This window comes from Pseudochaenichthys georgianus, chromosome 23 (genome assembly GCF_902827115.2).
Source record: "Pseudochaenichthys georgianus chromosome 23, fPseGeo1.2, whole genome shotgun sequence".
Classification (NCBI taxonomy): Eukaryota; Metazoa; Chordata; class Actinopteri; order Perciformes; family Channichthyidae; genus Pseudochaenichthys; species Pseudochaenichthys georgianus.
This window is the reverse complement of record NC_047525.1, coordinates 14,031,946-14,045,650: the sequence shown is the minus strand read 5'-3', so window position 1 is coordinate 14,045,650 and position 13,705 is coordinate 14,031,946. Positions and strand designations below refer to the sequence as shown.

At 40.1% G+C, this 13,705-nt stretch overlaps 1 protein-coding gene across 1 annotated transcript in view; it reads left to right on the top strand.

Moving 5' to 3' along the window:
- sfmbt2 (Scm like with four mbt domains 2) overlaps nucleotides 1–8,974 on the top strand; it is a 34,245-nt gene extending 25,271 nt beyond the window's left edge. The window contains 13 exon segments of the mRNA XM_034112524.2: nucleotides 76–143; nucleotides 2,280–2,419; nucleotides 2,821–2,930; nucleotides 4,238–4,413; nucleotides 4,662–4,822; nucleotides 6,141–6,401; nucleotides 6,949–6,996; nucleotides 6,998–7,022; nucleotides 7,025–7,054; nucleotides 7,057–7,070; nucleotides 7,739–7,810; nucleotides 7,812–7,850; nucleotides 7,852–8,974. Coding sequence (XP_033968415.1) covers nucleotides 76–143; nucleotides 2,280–2,419; nucleotides 2,821–2,930; nucleotides 4,238–4,413; nucleotides 4,662–4,822; nucleotides 6,141–6,401; nucleotides 6,949–6,996; nucleotides 6,998–7,022; nucleotides 7,025–7,054; nucleotides 7,057–7,070; nucleotides 7,739–7,810; nucleotides 7,812–7,850; nucleotides 7,852–7,881 — 1,174 coding nt within the window. The 3' untranslated portion in view covers nucleotides 7,882–8,974.
- Nucleotides 8,975–13,705: the final 4,731 nt, after the last annotated feature.

Genomic DNA, 13,705 nt, shown 5'->3' with positions numbered 1-13,705 from the left:
AGTTTCCTGTCTGCTTAGATTATTTCATGGATTTTCTTATGGATTATTTGACGGTATTTACGGTCTCTCCTGCAGGTTGGCCCCGCCCCCGGTGTTAGAGCCGACTCCTGTCATCTCCTGCCAGCCCGTCGCCATGGATCCAGGTAATCAGCCACACGTTACACATGATTCATCTGCGGTGATTAATGCTAACGAGCTGCTGGGATGAGAGTGGAGGGGAACCCCCGCTCTGCAGACACTTGTAAACACCCGTTTGTGTTCCTTTTAATTCATCATATTGAATGTATGTAGCCCTATATCACAGATGACACGTTCCTCTGGGTAAAAACATAGAGGACCCAAATGGCACAAAGGAAAAGGTGATCACATATCAAGATAAAGGATCCAGGAGAATGTCTTCCAGGTGCAAAACAATTATAATAATGTTGGCTATGATTCACACTTATTTACTCGTTAACACTTGTTTCAAATAGTCTGCGGATAAATAGCAACTGGCCATATTATATAATATTATGCCCAAACTTGTATTGCCTTCAGTTCTCAGAATACAGAGAGGGATGAAACTGAAAGGTGTTGTGTATGTAAGAGGAGATTTCTGTCTCAGTGTGAGAACAACTCAAGATATGTTTTGTAAAATTCCAAACATTATTAAAGATACTACAGGTAACAAAATATCAAAACATTAAGATAATATGTTTTTGTAATAAACCTATCTGAAAAAATTATGTTTCAATATGCAATGAGGCATTCATTAATGCTAACTTTGGGAGAAGTTTTAGGAGAAACTCAGACCACAAATAGACCATATCATAAATGAAACCCCTAAATGTGTATTTTGTTTATGTAATGTAAGGAAAATAACCCCAAGTGCATGGAATGCCTGTAGTTCAGCACGTTATGCTAACCATTCATTTAAAAGTAAAACTTAAAATATCTGTTTTCAACATCTGACCTTTACTGTGTACTCTAGTATATTAATTGTGCACTTTTACCATGCAAAGGACACACATGGCATAATAGTAAGCGCTTTTTATATAACCGGGTTTAAGGGATTAAAGCCAAAATGTAGAAAAAAAGGCAGAACTAAAGACATTTGATTTATCAAAATGTGTGTTTGTTTTGTGTTCCTTTAAGCTGATCAAACTGGGAGATAGGGTATTCTGTTTGCAGTGGATCTGAATGTAAACAATAACACATAAGACTATAAGCAGTGGATCTGAATGTAAACAATAACACGTTTGTTCAAGCACAAAGAGAGCGGTGGGCTGAGGGTTGTTTCCAGGAGACCCTTGCCCCCAAGTTCTCTGTTTAAAAACCTCCCACTCGCTCATGCATATTCCCGCTCCCCTAATTACTATTCACCACTAGCGTTATGTTTCCAGGTGTTGGTGGGGGGGGGGCAGGGGGGCAGGGGGGCGCTGCAGGACGGGCGGAGAGCATGTTTGTTATGTCGACTCTTATTTATCTCAAAGGGGGGAGAGGGGGGGCATGCACTCTCAGACTCTGCACTCAACCCCTGTGGTGGAATGCTTGGAATTGCATACGACTGAAATACAAGCATTTAAGAAATACAATGATAACGAGTAATTATGATAAATACAATCATGGTAACTTTACATGAGATATTTTTCTGTTAATCATTTCTTTTTCTCCGTGCTCTTTAAAGTGGTTTAGACGAGGCTGGGATCCGTTGGGTAAAGGAAGGTTATGCTGCACATTTCCTTACAAAAGTCAGGAGTCAGCAACATGTTGATTTAGAAATGTAATTAAATATACAATATAAATAAACATCCTGCACAATATGACCTGGCAACCAAAAGATGCTAAATGTCTGCGATCCAAAATAAAAAGAATGAGTTATGCTTAAAACAAGCAATATACGCAATAAACGTGTCATTATACTCTTATAGTATAATATATGTTTTTTTGTGTGTATCTAGTCTGTGTAGAACTTAAATAAGGATGTACTACAGCAGCTGAGGACAAACACACATTTGAGCAAAGACTTAATCTTCAAAACAACTACAACGTTTTCGCTTTGATCTCAAACGCCACAGTTCATGTTTAGGCGTGCTTTTATTTACACGAGTCTATGTATTGATGAATAGTTCCTTCGAACACGTTTTTGTTCTCCTATTGTTGTGCTTGTGACCCGTAGGTATCAGGACATAGAGATATTTACTTATAGATTATTCGTAAGTCTAAAAGAGAAGATGTTTACCTTGCACACATCATATGTGTTTCCACATGACCTAATCCCTGCCTGTCCTCTCTTTCAGGTTCAGCTAACGGCAGGTACTGCTGCTCAAAGATTTTTGTCAACCACCGCTGTTTCTCCGGCCCGTACCTCAACAAGGGACGCATCGCCGAGCTGCCGCAGGCTGTCGGGCCCGGGAAGTGCACGCTGGTCCTCAAAGAGGTGGGCTGATGTCAGGAGTCAGCTTTAATCAAAGAGTCGCACACTTTCAAAGGGAGGGAGGAGGCAGATTGGAAGGGGGGGAGGAGGTGGAAGACAGAGTGTGAGACAGCGATGTCTTGTTAACCACCTGCAGTGTCTTCATTTTAATGTGCAGAGCTGTCAGTCAAGAGTGTTTACTCGTACACACCGTAACAACTGCTCAGCAAAACAGACTGGTCATTTCTCCAGAGACAGTCTGCACACACACGTGTTTAAAGACGGAGCTTGTTCTCCTTCACCATGTGATGCTTAGATTAGGTTTTGTACAGGTGATTACTGATTGTAACTGAATACATTTTTAGAGTAACACTCCCAGCCTGTTCTCTTGAACCAGACGTTTATTTTGTGTGTTTTGCCTCCAGCTGCTCAGCATGCTGATCAACGCCGCCTACAAGCCCGGGCGAGTCCTGAAGGAGCTGCAGGACCTGGAGGATCAGAGCTGGGACTGCCAAGAGGAGACCCTCAAAGCCAAGTGAGGAAAACCCCACATACTAAGACATGCAGGAGATCGTTCTTGTCATAAATCCGAACAGATAATAACCGTGGACAAAAGGCCGTGCGATTTTTCCATTTATTTTTGGAATATTGCAGAGAATAAGCTCACTGGCAGACACACAATCAAACCAAAATGAAGTTCAACAAACAATTGACTTCGGAGAAACCGTAAGTGCGAAAACTAATTTCCAGGTTTAGGACGCATTCCTGCAGCACTCTATTCGGTCAAGTTATGGCTCTGGTCATTTTCAGGCGCTATAAAGCAATACAATTACATGACTTTATGCATTATAAATCATCATGAATCAAGCTTCGACCACATCCTCCCTACAACCAGAATCAGACCTCACAGAGCCTCTTCATTGAATTTATTTCTTTGTTCCTGCCGTGGTGTGTGTGTGTGTGTGTGTGTGTGTGTGATTTCCTTCCACTGCTGTGTGCACAGAGCCAAATTATTCCACAGCTCCGGCCCTGTTTTTTTTTTATATATCTGGCTGAAACGAGGAAGAGTTGTGAGTCTCCTATGTTCGGCTGCGCAGCATCATGTTCACATTCATGCATGGATGTTTTCACACCTCGACAAAAGGCAATCATCTGTCGGGCTTTCGCTGCTCGGGCAGTGAAGTGCTTCGAGGATAGTTAACTAAGCAAGGAGAAACATTTGGTTCTTGAGCAGACTTTACATTGTGGTGCTGAAGAAAACAAGACAAGCAGTTGATAAACAAAGCAATGAAAAGGAAGAAAAGAGGTCACTCACATGAGATCAGGGCAGATTTGTCCTTTGAGCGTGTGCCAGACGATCGGATCACCCTTCCTAACCTTTGCCATTAAACAGGAGATTGCCTGTGTAATCCTCATCAACCGGATGATCTAAAATCACTAAAACAGCCCACGTTCACATCATAACTGCAAGGGCAATCATCATTCAGTGTCAAGCGCTCTGATGTATCGCTGATGTATCTCTGATGTATCACTATCATTATGCATTGTTCTGATGAATACAAGTCTCATCCCTGCACCACTACGGAGAGTCCTCAGAGGCCTGAAATAAGGTCTGTGGTACAAGCTGAAGAGAATTTCAGTTTTTAAAGCTTTTTACTTCTGGTGAGTGCACTTCAAAAAGCACAACAAGTGGAGTTGATATGTGGAGATATCACAGAGCCTATTTCCTGCCATTTTCCCATTGAATATAACCGCGGTAAACCTAGCCATTCTAACTTCTTACAATAATATGTTACCCCTGCATCCCATGTCATCACAGCCTCTCTCTTTCTATACCTGCAGATATAAAGGAAAAACCTATCGCTCCACCATCCGCATCGTGCGCCTCGCAGACCAGATCGCAGACTTTTGTCGTAAAGTGTGCGTGAAGCTGCAGTGTTGCCCGAACCTCTTCAGCCCCCTCCTCATCGCCGACAAGTGCCCGGAGAACTGCTCCGTCCAGACCAAAACCAAATACAGTGAGTGTGTGCCATTAAACGCATCACTACTGGTTAGTGGGTTTTTTGACACCTGAAGTACACTTGAGGATGCTTCTGTGCTTTTTCTTATGTAACGTTTTAAATGCACGACTTGCAAGAGCGACTGATTGAAAGGATCTGAGTATTTCTTCCACTTCTTTCAACCCTAAATCAAAGAGTGTATAACTGCCGGTGCTGAGCAGCTAGGATGTGTTTTGTATTGTTTTCAACATCTGCTGTGTTTGCAGCTTATTACTACGGGAAGAAGAGGAAGCTCTCCAAGCCGATGGCTGGAGAGGAGGCGACGGAGGCCAAGCCGACGCGCCGCAGGAAGAAGAGGAAAGCAATCTTTGTGCAGAAGAAGAGACGCTCGTCCAACGTGGACTACACTGCTGCCGGCTCACCACAGGTTAGATAATACTCAGTCATAATCCGGTTTATAAATAACATCATCCCTGAGACAGGAAGGAGAGGAGTTGAACTTGGGTTAGGCAGCCTCTGTGTTTACTCACTACTCTGCTATTTGTCCTCTGTCTGGGTGTTTTTACATGTTATACCACTACAATGTGGAGCACACTAGTAAGACTAATGTACACTTGATGTTGGTCATCAGGATCATTAAAGTGAGTGAATATTAATATTGAATGGAATAAAGCGATTAAGCTGGGTCGTGTTGCAAAGTAAACATTGTACAAACAAAAGAGAGGAAACAGTCAGTGGAGTAATCAATTATTTGATCAAGAGAAAATACATTTACAGCAGTTTTAATAATTATTATTTGTTGATTTGCCCCTTACATTTTTATAGACCAAAATATAAATGAATAAATTGTTGGTAGATAACGTGACCTTGAATATAACCCTTAATTATAGCCTTGGTTTTATTTGACCAATAATTCCGAAGTGAAGCTTTTGTAATTTTTTCATTAGCAAAAGCCTGACAATTGAGAGGCTCTAACATGTTTGTTTGGCCATTTTACTTTAAAATATACTTAAAATATCATTGAATGTTCTCTTAATCAACTGATCAATGTATAATATCAGCTGTAATATAAAAGGGTTTAATTGAATTGAAAAAAAAGTCTGAAAGAAAGTTCATACATCCATGTCAAATCTATTTATGTTGAGGCTTCATCCATTTTAAATAAAAGAAGAACTACAACTCAAATACTGATATTTGATATTTAGAAAATAGTGAATAAATATTCAATAGGAGTCTGTAGACTGTGTGTGTAACCCAGCCTCAGCTCGCACGGTATCTCATTTGAATCTAAGTCTCACTTCTTGCTCTCAGTGGAAACCTGAGTGGAGATCGTGAGTCATTGCTTTGAGGAAAGAGGAACTTTAAACTAACGTCACCTCGGTTCCTACCCGGCTTAAATATCCCTGCCTGTGTCACATCAGTGGGAAGTGTTCAAGTTTCAACATCACTTTTGTCTCTTTCTGTTATCAAATATTGTGCAGCGCGAACCAGGACAATATAATGTGCTTGCTATTGGGACACATGATAAGATGGCTCAATCTGGTGGATAGTGAATAGCTAACGGCTTCAAAGGGGACATATGAGTCTAAGAACTTGTATGCACTAACACAGCCAAAGTGATCGAAACACAAATCTTCGCAGTGAGATCAACGGTTATTAGCGTAAAAACAGGCTTTTACGTTATTGTGTGTGTAGCGTTTACAACCCACCCCCCCCCCCCTGACTCCTCTGCCTCCCCCCTTCAGGACAGTGAGGAGGATGAGGAGCTGACGTTGCAGTCGGGCAGTGAAGGCACCAGCTCGGAGCCCCGTGAGGACAACCCTGACGGCCCCTCGGTGGAGGTGAACAGCAGCCGCCCCCGCCGCGCCGCCTCGCTGCGCAGGGCCTTCAGCACAGGGGAAGCTGCGGGGGGGACCGAGGCCCCCGAGGGCCGCAGGAGGTCCACACGCTCACTGTCCACTTACAACCAGAACAAGTACCAGCCACCGGAGGGACAGGACATGCAGGTCAGACAGACCAGTACAAATGTATTCATGAATGAATAATGTAGCTCTGGAACTTCTGCTTTCTGGCTTATTTTCTGGAAACAAATACAATTCTTGTGAAAGTAAATGTTAGGAGCAGGCCTTATTAAACTTCCTTGAACTAGACGCTGATGTTTAAACAACATGGAGTGCTTATCATTATCAATATTTGTCTTTTGTATAATACATTACACTCCTGTAGTGAGCCAAAAAAAACAACGCAATTAATTATAGTTGATCAGGCAAACAATTACGTCTGGACATAATCATCCACAGTTTTGTTATTGTGGTTGGATTAAATAAATCACTACATCGACAGCATTTTCACCAGAGATGTGTGTGTTGTGTGGTGTGTGTGTGTGTGTGTGTGTGTGTGGTGTGTGTGTGTGTGTGTGTGTGTGTGTGTGTGTGTGTGTGTGTGTGTGTGTGTGTGTGTGCTGTGTGGGTGTGTGTGTGTTGTGTGTGTGTGTGTGTGTGTGGTGCTGTGTGTGTGTGTGTGTTTGTGGTGTGTGTGTGTGGTGTGTGTCAGATGGACGAGGAGGAGGATCAGCTGGTGTTGGACAGAAACCCTCTGGAAGTGGAGTGTAGATGAAGTCGTTCAGTTTATAACTCGACTGACTGTGCGTCTCTGGCCAACTCTTCCAGGAGCAGGTACACACACACACACACGCACGCACGCACACACACACACACACACATTCACATTCAGTACTAGTGAGGACACCTTACAATCACAACTCCATGCTTTATCCTCTTTCTGACCAGACCAAAGTACCAAACTAAATATCTTCCTCAGTATTTCCAACGTACAAACTCTACAGTCTTTACAATATTAGAGCCTTCACTCTCAGTTTTTTATAAATAAATATTTCCTCAGCTCATGATGTCAAACTGACAACATTTCTTGATGTAAATAAATAGATGGTCAGATAGTTGTGAATAAATCGTTTTTTTCTTATTAAAAGGCTATTTTGCATTCTTTTCACTTATTTGTACTTGCCAGAGGATATGAAGATTTCTTTTTGTTTCTTTTTAACTTTTGATTCTAAAAGCTTTATGATCAGAGTAAAGCTGGACTAAAAGGCAACAGGATCTAGTTTGTCTAACTATAGTAAATATCATCTTGAAGCTTGAACAATGACCATTTTTGGATGCATAAGGTCATAAAAAACAAATCTATTTCTCTAGAAGCATTTGGTGGTAAAGGGAACGAATGCTGAGGGATTCCACACGTCGGACAGTTCAAGCTTCAACACTTGAGGAAAAGCTTCACTCCTCTTGAACTGTCTCTTTAAATGTGAATGTGTCTCTTCGTGCAGGACATTGACGGCCAGGCGCTGCTGCTGCTCACTCTGCCCACCGTACAGGAGTGCATGGACCTGAAGCTCGGCCCCCGCCATCAAACTGTGCCACCAGATAGAGCGCGTCAAGGGTCGCCTTCTACAGACAGTTCACCAACTGATCCAGGAGCAGCACGACAGCAAGAGTCGTTGGATTAGGTGCCTCCTGGTGGGAAGTTGTGGAGCTTTTATGGATTTCCAAAATGCAAGAAAAGGATATTTTTGGGAGCGATTGCATTGGAAAAGAACAAACGGAGGAATATCTCCACGAGAAGCTGAAGGATTATTTCGGGATAATGGTGGTGTCGAAATGTGATGGAGTACCCACAGAAACGTCCGCCCAAAACACGTCGGAGTTCAATCGGATTACTCATCCTGTGAAGAAGTTATTATGAGAGACTGAAGACTTTTGTGTTTATTTCTTACTTTTCATTTCCATTATATTTGTGACAGAGGAGCATTATAGCAAAAATAATAATGATTGCCCGTGAAGAGTTTTGGCCTTTTTGTGTGACATGATTGGATATATTTGAAAGTATTTAACAAACCAAGAAGTATATATTTGAAATATTTATTGTTTTCCTTGTTTATAAGGAGTTATCCATTGGGACTCAGAAAACATATTTGATCAGTTATATAATAATGTCACATGAGCTCCTTTACCCCCAAAAGATGTTTAAGTTATTTCAGATACAGGGTCTGCATTCATTTAGATTTACACTTCAGTTTTGAGAGGAATACAGTTTGTGTGTGACCAGAGGTTGCGCTAGACTTTTTCGCTGCCCGTCATTTTGACGGACAGGATCCATTATCACCACGCCTGTACACAACTCTGCGGGGGGTGCGGAGAGAGCACGCTCGTGAACTGTCAACGCCGTGCTATGCATGCCCACAGCACCTCGCGGGAGCGCGTAAAGCAAATACCTTTGTTGATCTGTTCGGCAAAGTTAGGTCTGGAAACGATATAATTCCTTTCGGGCGGCATGCAGCATGACACCGGAGCCCCGCTGCGGGGATACTTTGGCACTGTTCTGAGTTTGTTCTAATCTGTCAAAATGACGGACGGCTTTCAGATTTTTCCGTCATTGTTAAAAAGATTCCGTCACAGAATTCGGGTTAATGCGACTCTGGGTGTGACTCTCCTCTTGTTGATACAATCTCATGAAACAATCATGGAAGCTATTTTGTGTCCATCTATGCAAATGTGTTTGCAGATATTTTGATAAGTAAGAAAATAAATTTCTATTGATTTGTCATCTGTTTGGTTTGAAACTGTTCTCCAACCACAAAACACTCTTTCTACTTGTCATATATTTACAAGTACAACACAAAACAAAAAGCTTAAATAACATTTTTGATCTGTATCAATTTGTATTTATCTGTGAAAGATACTAACCTAACATACCAACAAAATACTCCTTACAAATGTTCTTACTATATTTTAGTGTAACATATCATCTTTGCATTATCTGGTATGTTGTGTCTGCAGTGAAATCAAATGAATATAGTTGAGTGTATGAAAAAGCGGGGGAATGAAGGAAAGCCGATGAAAGTACACATGAAATGTACTCAGTGAAATACATGACTTTCTGCCACTGGGAAACACGCTGTAACAATGATTGATGATGAATGAACTATTAGTGTACAGTTGCTCAGTTATACACTTCATAATTTAACAGTGATGAATTACCATTATTATCAGGTTTTATTAGAAATACATATATTTGGCATATATGTGTTTAGAAGAAATCTCAAATGCTGTAGAAGAGCTACTTTATGAATGCAGGTATAACAAACCTATCCACGGTCATATTATAAGATGGAGAAACCGTGATCAGTGAGTACTCACCAAAAAGACACTATCTAAATGAAAAAAGCCTTAACACCCTCAACTTGGTGTGAAACTACTTAGCAAGCAAGCAGCGAGTTCAAATAAATAACCCTTATAAACAATTTATTCAGTACTACTTTACAGTGTCAAATAAACACGAATAATTAAATCAAACAATATGTTTACGATGTTTCGTCCAGTTTAGCGTTTGCTTGTACAACTTACTACACAAACAAGCACACATTGTATGTTATAAAGTTGATCTCTGTTACAGGTGGCTCACTAACAAGTTCAAGTTTTGCTAACCATTATAGTGAATGATCCGTTCACGAACACACGAACTGGTCTCTATGGAAGGTGTGTGAAGCCACCGTTGAGACAAAGTGGATGAGATGAGAACGCTCCCCCGATGCACTGAGAATGAAGGAAGTCAAACCGACTGTGGTTAGCAGAAAAACACACACTGAGTCAGTAAAAGAGGAACACAGTCCTCTCTGTTGAAATACGCAAACATTAGCTTACACAAACAGACGTGATTCTATTCATTCTATCATTTCAATGTTACAACTCATTAACTGATTATAAGCAGAGTGATAAGGAAAAAAGTTAGAATATAATTATAGCATACGAATTATAGCTTTGGATTGATTTGATATATTGCATATGAAATATCAAACTGTGCCTATACTAGTATTAACATTTGAATACATGTTTGTAATTAGGTGTTGTGTCTATGCTGTGTATCAGTCATTCCAACCGGGGGGATCATACAGTTGTTAAAGGTAATGCATCCTTGGTTTGAAAAGTTAGCTAAAAAAAGAGTTGAATACTTCTGAAGTAAAACAATGCTGCTTGTTAGTTTGCCAAATGTAAGGAACAATATTTCGAAGTGTTTGCTAAAAGTAATACAAAGATGGTTGAAAAGTTAGCTAAATGCAATGTACAAAGTAAAAGTTTGCCATAATCCGTTGATAGATATTTATATAAAACATATAGTAGTACAGTTCCCAATTCGTCAAAATAACCTTAACATTCAATTGTGTGACCCTATTGTCTTTTATATGATGAATAGTGTAAAATAACCATTTTAAAATCAAGTCACATGACACACTATGATGGGGCAGTGAGTTTCTCACATGGCTGCAGTAACATATCCTGTGATGACTAATATTTGGAGTTGGAAAAAGACCTAAATCATGAAATTGGTCATAAAATCATTACGTTAAAAGAAATCTATTTCAAAATGTGAACAGTGGGAGGTCGACTAATACAAATCATGAAGGTTTGATTTACTTTACTAAGCTGTTCCAAAATAAACAAGCAGCCTTGACAGACACTAATGTATTCCACAGAAACCAGACAGAGCAATTACACATGAAATGAGAAGCTGTTTCTAAAACAAAAAAGCAAAACGCCGTCAAGAACAAAAAGCTGAAATTGAAGTGTGAAACAAAGCAGCACTTTATTTCTTTCCCTTGAAATGAAATGTTCTTTTCACACAAAGGGGATCAATGTGAGCGTTCACAAAAGCTACCTTCTCTTTTCTCTACGAGCACAAAGCACTTGGAAAAAATAATTCCTGTCTCAAGTAACAATCATTTATATAAGAAATATCTTCCTGGTATATTTAGATGTATTCTGGTTTATTAATAGGTCAGCAGCAAGTCCTCAAAAAAGACTTTTAGTTTCGAGATACCCCTACCCGAGGTAGAACTAATGACCAACAATGATTTTTCTTATCGTTAGGGTCTCCCATTAATGAAATTGATTGTTGTCAAATTTTATTTCGGGGGAAAAAATGTTTTTTTGTTGTTCTTTAGAACTACCCCTATCCCTGAAAAGAGCCAATTAGAACCAGGCCGAATGTGGGAAAGGTGACATAAAAGCCCATAACTTGAGAGTGACCACGCTTTTCCTCTTCAGATTTGCTGAGGTATGAACCAGGTGGGCTGGTCCCTACATCAACCAATCGTCAGACAATTATTTACCTAAAGAAATACTGAATTATAGTTCTGTAAACTTAGCTTTAGTTTAGACGGAAATTGTACTTTTTGGTGATAGGAACATAGGACTCCATCACTCTATCAAATATACCATTACTCAATTGTCTCGGTGCTATTGAACACCAACCAGTAGTTGTATGGATATATCTGGTACAGTTCTATTGCAAATGAGATTTCTTTAGACATAGGCCTACCTCTTCTCTGATACAGTCAAACTCCGAATGGAGGAGAAGTGGCACAATAGCTTATCAATTAAGAATGCTCACTCTGATGGTCATTATATTTGGAGAGGGAAATACCAGGTGGCTGAACTACATCACCAAATAGTCAGAATAAGAGTAACCCAATAAAATAAAGTGTATTAGTTCTAAATGGCAAGCCTCTAAAACATAGGTGTAAATAGTACAGGTTTTATTGAAACTGCAACCTTAATTCAAAGTACAGTATACAAATCATCAAATAATTCAGTGAGAGGTCAAGTATATATATACTAGAATAGAATGTTAAATGTCAGGTTCCTCAGAAACGTTAGGGGACACATTTTGACATTCTGCACAGCAGGTGCAGAACTCCGTACAGGGAAGGCCGACAGAGAGGCACTGGCACTTTCCACTCTCTCCACACTTTGCACCTTTGCAATACAAGTGAGTAATGTCTCTCTCTTCTGTAGGTGCTGGGGGTTTTGTAAATAGCACTGGTTGAATGGCCCCATCTCTGACCATCCACCCCTTGCCAATAGGACTCCATAACAAGGGTTTGGGTTCGGGCTGTCTGAAACATTGCTCTTTGTACATGTTGTTGAAATGCATCCACTGTTGGCGGCAGGTTTTCCGACGCTGAATCTGTTGTTGATGCAATTATGAACCTCAGTTCATCCAAGTTTGTGCACATCAGTCCAATTTACAGATCTTTGAGCTCGCTGAGATGGGTCTTGAGTTTGGTGAATGCTGTTGTCTTTCCTATTCTGTACAAACTACTTGTTGTGCCACAGCCAGTGAGTGCATGACATGCTGGGAGACAGTTAGACATGTCTTTTCCAATGTTCTCATATATGGTGTTGATGGGAACATATCTCTCTCTCATTCCACGGACTGCATGCATGGACACTAGAGATGAACCAAACATGTATTTGCTTGCATAATATATGAGCAGTACTTCCACACCAGAGATGAAGGATAAAGGGGGAACGCAGGAAGAGGCAGGTATGAGGAAACTACAGATAGTTCCAGGGGGGTACAAATTAAAAGCAGTCCTTCCTGAAAAACGCACTTATTGTAAGTCGCTTTGGATAAAAGCGTCAGCTAAATTCAATGTAATGTAATGTAAAATATGATGTGAGTATTTACAGTATCTGACTTGAGATTCTGTAGTAGAACAAATCTTTATATATTATTTTCAAACCTATTGTTTTTAAGAACTAAAATGAACTATCACACTCATTTTATGAATCTGTGAAGTTTCCTGAACCGAGTTATTTTAGGCCTGATACAGCAGACCTTTTACCAAAATGACTAAATTAGCAAATATTACAGGTATCTCAAATGACCCTAAGTAAAATAAAACTTCAACCATTTAAAGATTATGACATTTTCACCACTTTAATATGTGCTTTCTGTTGGAAAGTATTCATGACAAAACTGTTTGAAATAATGACGTTTGAATTATTCCACCCAACACGAAGAACCGGTGTGTAAGGGCATTCAATTATCTTACTACAACCCTTAATATGTACCTCTGAAGAGGGTGATGACCCAGGTTGGGAACATCAGTAATTAGCATACACTTAACCTTACATCAAAATAATTTGTTCTATCCACAGATTTGATTATAACAAATAAATAAACAACCCTTTTCCTATTATACGAATTCTATTTCTAAGATTCAAACACTGTAGCGACACCTATGCTAACCTCTTTAGCAGCAATCCCTGGCAAAGGGATAAAAGAAATGGACATTACGTTGTTGAATTTGCCTCTAGTTTGAAAGGGTCTAGTTAATTACACAAACTGGAATGGAAAACAACAACAATAGAATCTCTATAATGGAGACGATAGCCACGCGCAAGGTTCATAATAGCAGAACAGTTTGTGGTGGCAAATTAACACATTATTC